Consider the following 9669-nt stretch of genomic DNA (forward strand, 5'->3'; position numbering starts at 1 on the left):
TCCTGCAATTCAGATTTTTTCTGAAATGAGAATCTTTGATGATATTCATGAGCCCAAGAAGGCTCAAGAAGCAAAAAGGTGTCAGGAAAGTCCAACTGCATTCTGTTCTTTGAGATATATAACAAGAAAATTGATACTGTTTTTCTAAATTTTTATTCTGTATTATAACTAGCTTTTATAATACCCTAGACTCTTCCCTGCAGAGCTTTTGGGAGAAAATTGCTTTCAGGTTCAGAGATCTGTCCAAATTTTTGTTTTCTGACATGTTTATGGTAGAGAACAATACAGGGTGGGGAAGGAAGTGAAAGCCTCTGTAGATCACTTATTTTAGCATTATTCTAGGAAGCAGCTTATATGGGCTCAATATACAAAAATCAAACTGCAAACCTGCTAATTCTGCTTGTGAAAAGTGATTATGGTAAAGGAGTGTTTAGTCAATACAGCTACAGGTGACAAGGCTCCAGCCATCTGGGCACACGCCTGAGCTTGTTTCATTTTCTTCCAAGGTAGAAGCCCATGGGACTTCTCTTTTTGGAGAGCACTGTGCACAGAACTAGTGCACGAGTTGGGTTTGTGACCAGTGCTTGCAGCAGATTGAAGGACCTCACAGCTGAGCTGTAGTGGCTGGGTTGCCACCTACCAAGGTCATCATGATTTGTCCAGACTTCGGAAGCAGTTGTAAATGAAAGATCCCTCAGGGAATCTTCAGACCCTAATTCATAGCCAGTTCTCTGCAAGAGGGTAAAATGCAGCTAGAATGTTATTGTACACTAATTTTTCAGGTCTAAGATGAGTAGGGGATAGTTCTGTGAGGTTGCTACCCACTCCTGAGAGAATTACAGGCATGGTGTTTGGTGTGATATGATGACCCTTGCAGAGGGTCCCTGCAAATTAGTTGTGTATGTGCACCCAGAAATTGCTTGGGCCTGCTTAATTTTCTGGTTGTTTTGTTTTGGTTTTTTTTTCAGGTTCCTTTTGCAGAGGCCAGTAAGGACTTGACGACATGAATCCAGATATTTCCAGGTATGATGTAGCAGGTGGGCATTTGGAGCTCAGTGGAGGTACAGTTTCATTAGCTTGAGCTGCATTTCTGTAGAGAGAAGTGCCACCTTTGCCAGGTTCAGGCCACTTGTCATTTCCTCATACACCTTGCATTGAACCTGCACAAATGATTTTGAAGCCAGGAAGTAAATTGCACTGAGGAACTGGCATGGGGTAAAATCACCCCCAAGTAGAAACAAAAAAAGCTTGGTTTAAACCCAAATCTTTTTCTCAAGCTGGTTCTCTGTGAAGCCTCACAAATTCCTGTATTGAGCATGGCGGGGCAGTGGCAGTGAAGTGGGAGAGCTGGCCAGGAACGGGTGGAGGCCAGGGTCCAGTCTTTGATGACTGTTGGTTTACACTGGCTCTCAGTTGTAAGGAACCTGTCTCAGCAGGGGAATCTTCACACTGGAAAGAGCAGCAGTTTCATTTTAAGGACTGTAGTGGATCTCTCCACCCACTGATACAATCTTAAAGGAAACACATCTGTTTCTTTTCTCACTGTGGTCCTCCAGTCTTAGGCTTTGTTCAGGTGAAAGCAAACTTAGAAGAAAGGAGATTATAGAATGTCAAAGAACTAACATGCACAAATCAGAACAAATAGTCCATCTTGATTTTCTGTACTGTAGGGTGTAATTAACATGTACTTGTTTTATGAAATGCTGAAAATTGTGTCATTATCTCACAGCATTATCTGAAAAACCACATTTGTTTAATAAATTTAGACTTATTGGATGTATCCAGCCATTACTATGACATAACAAGTACACACTAAAATCTAGTGGGGGTGCAGATGAACTGAAGGGCATGCAGTTTTGAACTGACTCCACTTCAGCTGTGAATTTAGAGCCTGTTGATAAGAAAAAAAGTGTCATGAGATTTCTGAAGTCCAAATTGTTTATTGTGCTCTGTGTTTTATATCCCGCTTGTATTTCTAATGTCTGTTCCAGATTTCTTCCCTGTAGGAGAAAAGCCATGCTTTCACGTAAAAGGAGAAGTCAAAAGTCTTACTTAAAAATAGATTGCTCTTCAGAAAGCCAAAATCTTGTCATTATTTCTTACTAGTATAATTAATTATCCTCGTTCTAGTTAATATTAATTATTTGAACACTTCAGTGGAATATGTTACAGGTGTAGAATTTACACATTTACAGCACCGTTTCATTGCAGTGCCACACACTGCAGGTTCTGTTGTACAAGTTGCAGCTTACAGAGTCCCTAGACCTGGAGAACACCTGATAGGAGGTGTACAGGAAACTCTGCCAGGAGCTGGGGCACTGCCCCCTGCCCAGCAGCAGGGCCTTGGCATGCCCAGTGCAGGCTCTGGTTCTGGCTCAGTTCCTGGAGCTGTTACCCAGCCCAGACTGGGGTCTGCTGTGAAGCTGCCATGAAGGGCTGGGCATGCAAAGCATTGTTCTCCACTGGATGCATCCTGGCCACCACAGGTGTAGGCAGAGCTCCTCTCCTTGGGCCTGCTGTGCACTCATGGTGTGACTCAGTGCTCCTGGCCTCACACACTGACCTGATGTAGGGTGTTTTCCACCTTACCTAGGTGCCTGCAAGTCTATGTTCCATGCCCTTAGCCACCCTCCTCATTCAAATAAAGGTTTGCATTTTATTGTGGGTCTTTGCTATATGCATGTATTCACCTTTAGTATATCTGTATTGAAGGTTTCATATTTAATTCTACTGGCACTCTATGGCAGGTTCTTCTTAAGTAAAAAGGAAACATGGCATCATTTTCCCAGTTTTGAAAGTCCACTTAAGGCCGTTCTGTTGGGGGTCATTTTTGTAGTGTTTTCATCTTTACTACACTACAAAAGATGAACACCTCAGCATGTTTGTCCAGAATTAAATAGCAATGTCAAGAACCCAGTGCATGTTCCGCACTCCTTTTCCAATATGCTTTAGTTTTAATTAATTCTGGAGTTTTATTTGGAAAAATAGGAAATATGTTCAAAAAGGACTGCAGTAATTCCATAAACTTCAAGACTGATTCACCTTTTACCGAAACTGGTTTTGATAACAACTAGTGTCTTTGTTTTAAAACTCGGTTCCAAAAATAAATTCTTCAAATACTTTTCTTTGTGAGGTTGCTGCACTGGTAGCCACAGGTATGGCATATGCCTTCCAACCCAACAAGTGCGAAGGCTTTGAATCAAAACAGATAAGGAAAAATAAATTGTGAAAGAGGTAAACTACAGGCTGTGTTCAGATTATTTTCTTTGTAATAAGCAGGGTTATTTTTATCCCTGAGGTAGTACAAGAGCTTTTGGGACAATGGCTTCCCTATTGTTCATCTGTCTGTCTTCATACATATGTGAAAGATCCTTCTGCAGGATTTGAAGGATGAATTATCAGAGTTTGTGTTTAATGTTTTCAAAGAAAAGATCAGAAGAATTTTTCTGTTGAGAGAGGATACTGAATTAAAAGCATGAAAGCAGAAATCCCCAAATAATCATTTCTGTGTGACTTTTCTTGTCAAGTTACTTGTGGTGAATTGAAGCAAGGAGAAAGTGACCCTCAGTATCTGAATTTTAAAAATAAACCCTGAGCTCAGCCAGCATGAATCAGGGCTGTGCTGTGGGAGCCAGAGGTGCTGATGGTGTGCTGGGGGATCCAACTGGCTGCGGCTGGCACTGGCTTGTGCTTGGGGCTGGGATCTTCCCCCTCTGCAGCTGCTGCAGGCAGGATGGTGTTGGCTCAGGCAGGGCAGAGCAGCTGGCTGCAGTGAGGTAAATTAGTGTCTCTTCTGCAGAGGAATTGGCCCAGGGAGGAATAAGTGTGGTGTCAGAGTTGTCTGTCAGATCCACTCGTGCCTGCAGCAAACGCAGGGTTCCTCAGCAGCAGAGCAGGAGCAGGAGTTCAGCTTAAGGAGTGACCGTGTTCGTCAGAAGACCCAAGAGGACCACCAGGGCTAAGCAATCCGAATAAGCCCTGTCTGTGTCTGGCAGGATCGCTCATTAAAAGGGTCCCATTGCATATGTAGTTAAGCCATCCCATAATGCCAGACTTGCTGGATAAATAGCACAGTGTGGTTGCAGCCTTCAAATCTTGACAAGGAATACACCATCCTATAGTGATTTGTTTATGTAATAGGTAAAGCTCCATTGGAGGCAGGTTCTCCTCCTTTTAGGCACTACTCCAGCAAAGAAGAGAGGGCAGTGCCTATGGAAACAACCAGAGTTTCACATTCTGCTTTATAAGCTGCCCCTATCACAGAGCTTTTAACTTACCTGTGCTAATGAAGAATAATTCGTATTCACATTTGTTTTTAAATTAACATCATCATGTGATAGATTGCATTACTCATTAAGCAGTAATGCTTGTGAAAAGTGAGTCTCAATGCTTTTAATCTTGGAGAAAAGGAAATCTTTCTATCAGTTGCTCTCAATGTTTTCAACACATTTTTCTTTTGCATTAACGTTGGGAATGTAGATGTTCTCAGATAAGGTTTTAAGTTTTGTGTTTTGAAATGAAAAATCATGAAAACATGTACTAGTTTTACAGGTAGGAGTATAATTTAAAAGAATGTTAATTTTAGACTAATTAATTCATTTTTTTTTCCTAAGCTTTGGAACAGGCTGGGGAGTTTGCAGGAACAAATGCCTGGGAAACTGATGGAACTGTTGATACTGAAATTTAAGGCCAACTCATAGAAAGTAATTAAAGCCTGTGTTTCCTGCATAAGGGAGGAGAGTGAGAGTTGTGTGAAGTCATTCACTGCATGTGTAGGTGTACTGCCTTGTAATACAGGATGCCTCCCTCGACTTCATGCAACAGATTAATCCCAACTGATAGGTAAGCACTTCTCTAATCTATGTTGGCATTCAAGATGACCCAATTCCACTTTGCTGTTTCATCTTTGTGAGGTCTGTGGCAGAGGTTGCACACACCTGTCCCTGAGGCCTCCTTATTTAACACAGCAGATTCTCCGTTTTGACCCAAGATCAGCTGTCCAGGAGGTCAGCACTTCACTGAGGTGGATACTCAGAGGTGCTGGTGTGATGAATTAGAAAATTTTTCTTTGGGGAAATGGCCTGGCTGTGGGAGAAAGAGGGATAAGAGTGCTTGATTCACTGTACGAATTAGGAGCAATGGTGATGCTTTGGACTGCAGGGAAGTAGGAATTGTTCGTGAAACTAAGGATGAAGAGCTTCCGAGGGCTGTGTTGGGGTTTTAGGAGCTCCCCTGGGGGTTTTTTTGGTTTTTTTTTTCTGTTAAAGAAATTTTCCCCCATACATGTTGCTAGGGGAACAAATGGCCAGGTGCTTAAGAAGAACAAAAGACCTGGCTGCTCTTTGTGTTTCACCTGGGTGTGTAGGCATTCGGTCTCAGCGGGAGAGAGAGAGAGAGAGAGAGAGAGAGAGAGAGAGAGAGTCTGCTTTTCCTCTCTACTGGAGAAACCCTGGGATCCCAAGCCCACCTTCCCTGCCCCGCTGGGAGCTGGGCCGTGGCCGCCCTGCCCCTGCCGTTGTTTTGAGCCTTCGCTGCGTTGTAGCCCTGCTCACCCTGCCTGCCCAGACCTCCGGGGGGTTCCCACCGCAGTTTGGATACATCTCGTCTGCCACCCGGGATTTGTGCTCGTCCCTGCTGTTCCAGCCTGCTGTTCCCGAGGCAGCCGCGGGGGAACCATCGCACCTGCCCTGCTCACCGGGAGCCGCCAGCGCCCCTGCCGGCTGCGAGCGGAACTGCACCCGAGGGGAAAGGGCCTGACAGCCGAGAAGGCTGGGACTGGGTTTGGGATTGTTCGCTGTTACTGCCACAGTTATTGCTGTTTGTTCGACTGGTTATACACATATCGATATATGATAGTAAAGAACTGTTATTCCTATTTCCCACATCTTTGCCTAAAAGCCCCTTGATTTAAAAATTATAATAACTCAGAGGGAAGGGGGGTCGCATCTGCCATTCCAAGGGAGACTTCTGCCTTCCTTAGCAGACACCTGTCTTTCAAACCAAGACAGGCTGCTACAAACTGCAGAACCGAGTGTATGGCTGAAGGCAGAAGGACAGAAGAGGAGGAGCTGTCCTGGAAGGGACCAGAAGGGCTTGCCTCTTAGAGGCAGGGTTAGGAGAGGGCTATGAGACCACAACAGTACGACTGTTTAGGAATGTTTATGCTTCAAAAGGGCTGGAGAGTCAGGTAATGCATTGGAGAAGCATTGCGCTGTCTCATGAGCTTGTAAGAGGCTTTCTTGAGAGCTGTGTTGGTATTTTAATATGACTCGATTATGGCTTGGAAGCTTGAACCTACTACCTGCTTTTTATTATTCCCGGTTTTTAAGTTAGAATGAAACTTTTTGAGGCCTGATACATGTTTGTTGAGTAACAGGGTTAGTGATAATCAGTTGAGTGATTTCAGTTGGCAGTAGAAAAAATGTCAGGGGTACGTATTGTCATGAATGATCTGGGCAGGTATTTTTTCTCCTCCAGCATCTGAACATCCATGCACATAAACACGGTTGTAAGGCTAGAACTTGCCTTTGGAAGAGTTTCTCAAAGTTATTGCTGCCCAGGCTCAAAGTTTTGAGCCTTATTTAGTGTGTTTTCTCACAGTATGTGATTCCTTTTCGTGCCTTTCTCCTTCCAAAAATCTGTGAAAAGGCTTCTATTGGTGTATGAACTGCTTGTTGGTACAATCTTTGCGGATAAATAGCATTTCTCTTTAGAGGCTTTTTGCCAGTTTTTACTGTCTCTTAACTCAGATTGAAGGACACAGTGTCATTAAGACTGACTCTTCGTTTGGTACTGATGAATTTAGAGAAAGAACAGGTGAGCAGTTCCAGGAGAAGTAATCTCCCTCTTGATTCTTTGAGTGATCTTCCAACCTGACTTCTTAGCTCACTGTGGCCTGAGGCCAGTAACTTGATTTTCTTCCTCAGTTCTATCAAGTGATGTCAGACAGTGACTGCTGTTTCTGCAGTGAGACTGGAGGAAATAGTAGGTGTCAGGAGAAAGAATGAAGGAAAAAATGCAAAGAAATTGATGAGTAGCTCATTTGGGGTTTATAGGTACCTTCTTCTTATATTTTACACTTGCACTCTTGAGAAACACACACAGGTCTGGGACTACATGTCTTTGTGTTTTGTGGAGATGTAGCTGGTGCTGTGAGTGCTTCAGTTGCTTTGCTTGGACACCAGTGGTGTCTGATGTTCTTACTAAGCTGTAGTACAGTCTGTAGCTTTCTGCACAGTGATGTGGCCTTACCCAAACAATCAGCATGCAGTCTCCAGTGGTTTTTCATTAAATTTTTTTTTGTTTGTATGGTTAGTATTCGATAGCAGAACATTGTTCCCAAGTGTCAAGACAACAAGGCCTGTTCTGGCCTTGTTTTTAGCTGAATAAACTAATGCTTGTTTTTCCCTGGGCAAAACCAGGAAGTTGTACTCATCCCCCTCAGTGAGGAATGATTGAATGAGAAGAGCTGTCTGATTTGCATTCTGACATGGTGACTGGCATCAGCTGAAACCTGTGCTGTTGGTCATACCTGGCAGTCTGCTCAGGAGCCAGGCACTTGCAGGCAGAGCAGCCCAGCAAGGAAGGAGCTGGCAAGTGGAGCACAAGGTATGGGAGTTAGTATGTAATTTATGCTGGGTGAGGAAGATGTTCTCTGCAGATCTAGGTAAGCAAGTTTGTCTATTGTGGAACTTTTATGTGCAGTTTGAAATGTTTGCTTGGGCATTTCGTAGTTTTTTTGGAACAGAGCTCTCCCAAAAGATGGCGTACATGAAAATTTTAGCCTTTGAACAGAGCAGCACATGACATGCAAAATGAATTTATTCTTGTGTGAAGAGCAGCCATGAAATAATTTGGTAGGAAATGTCAGCTGGTAGATCTAAATGAGGAGAACATCTGAAAGCTAGGAAGCTGAGGGTAACTGGACGTTGGTGGAGAAACAAGGCTGCACAAATAATTTCAAAATTTCAATTAGTTTCCAAAGAAGAGGATATGAAGAACAGAGTCTGGGTGAGGAGGGTGAGCCCCTGGAGAACGTAGTGTTGGTGAACACGAAGGTAAGGAGACTGTGATTTCATTTCTCTTGCTACTAGTTAGAGTTGAAAGATCTTATTTCATGCAAAAACAAATGGAGGTTCTGCCAGAAGCTGTAGTTTTAGGGAAAAGGATGTGTAGAGTCACAAGAGATGAGAAGGGTGGGGAACTGGAGACATAAAGCAGAATTAGCTGCAGGTAAAAAGAGATTAATACCAAAACCTGTACATGTGATTGGAGATTCTGCATCAGTTATGTCCAGAGCAAGCAGGCTTGTAAAAATCTGCAAAAGAAGTTCAAAGAAATGGAGGTGGAGAGGGTGATGGGTTTTGTAGGAGTGTTACTTTGACAGGGTGAGGAGGCATGCTAGGAGAACTAAGGTCAATAAGTAGTTCATGGACTGGAACTATATGGAAAGGTTTAAGTATTTTTTCATTACCATGGGAGGACCTTCTTAGGCATTTTTCTTAATTGATAAATTTCAGCTGAGTCCCTTGGACACTGTTCATCCATGGTTAAATCTGCATTATAAGAAAAGCCTTAAAATGGTGAAGAACCGAGAGAAACACAGTTTAAAAAAGGGATCTCAGGCAAGGGAAATGTTGTTATGAATAAGGCAATATGTGAAAGCAGCTATGACTCCAGGATGGCTAACAGAGATGAGGAAATGGAAATTAATGTATCAAAGCTGCAGTGAAATTGGAAAAGCTTAATGTATTCCCTTCAGGCAGGAGACTCTTAACTAACTAATATCCGTCTTGGTATGCTGAAAATAATGCTACATGTAATTAAGAATTTTGGAGCAAGAACTTTTATCTATAAATTTTACCAAGTCTTGATATATATATATTAGAAGAAACATACAAAAGACTTTACCAAAAAAAAAAAGGCAAAAATTATCCTAGCAACTATAATCCTATGGTACCAGTATTGTGATCATTACTGTGAAGGTTTAAAAAAAGAAAAACACCTTGGAGATTAAGAGATTAAATATAGTATGGGTGTTCAAAAGATAGCCTGTGCCGTGTTAGTCAGAGCTTTATTTGTTAAAACTATTTATTTCTGCCTAAAAGATGCAGTAATTTTCATGTCTGAACTAGTAACTTCTCTTGGGTAGCTCTAACAAGTAGTTTTACTTGAAGACATCAGGATTATGGGAAGTATCAAACAAGAAACTGCCTAGAAAAGCTATCAGGAGAGAATTTACCCAGGAGTACTTGACTAATTGATTTCTTAGCAAAATGAGCTAAAGGTTCAAATGCATAACAGGCAATGGAAATTTTAATTTAGGCAGTATGGACCAGAGTAGGATAGGAACACAATGGCTCTTCCAGCTTGAAATAACAGGAACCTTTATAACTATATGGAGGACTTTGTTTCTTGACCGCAGTTTCTCAGGAAGATAGTACAAGCCTCTCCATTTTGGTCTTCAGCATATCAAGACTGAAGAGGCTTTTTTTGGTTTTATTTAGGCTTAACCCCATGGAAAAATAAAGTAATTTGACTCGAGAAGCAGCGTAACTGCATCCTTGTGGTGTGTGCTTCCCCATTAACTAGTAATTTCCCCTGTGGCAGTGCTGTGCTGCTGGTGGCTGATTGCATCCTGGGAAAACTGGCTGTACCAGGAAGGCTGCT

The 9669-nt window shown here is 42.5% G+C and overlaps 1 protein-coding gene across 7 annotated transcripts in view; it reads left to right on the plus strand.

The window, feature by feature from the left end:
- Positions 1-9669, plus strand: part of LOC103620637 (ceramide synthase 4) — a 44690-nt gene that overhangs the window by 5470 nt on the left and 29551 nt on the right. For 4 of the 7 annotated variants that reach the window (XM_017739614.1, XM_008639299.2, XM_017739625.1 and 1 more), the window contains exon 2: positions 969-1023. In XM_017739614.1, the coding sequence (XP_017595103.1) occupies positions 1004-1023 (20 nt within the window). In that variant the 5' untranslated portion in view covers positions 969-1003. Of the gene's footprint in view, positions 1-968; positions 1024-4613; positions 4843-7616; positions 7667-7901; positions 8058-9669 lie in introns of those variants that run through there. The other 3 variants (XM_017739601.1, XM_017739606.1, XM_017739635.1) reach the window with 3 other exon arrangements.

Source organism: Corvus brachyrhynchos, unplaced genomic scaffold (assembly GCF_000691975.1).
Source record: "Corvus brachyrhynchos isolate BGI_N302 unplaced genomic scaffold, ASM69197v1 scaffold130, whole genome shotgun sequence".
NCBI classification, from domain to species: Eukaryota; Metazoa; Chordata; class Aves; order Passeriformes; family Corvidae; genus Corvus; species Corvus brachyrhynchos.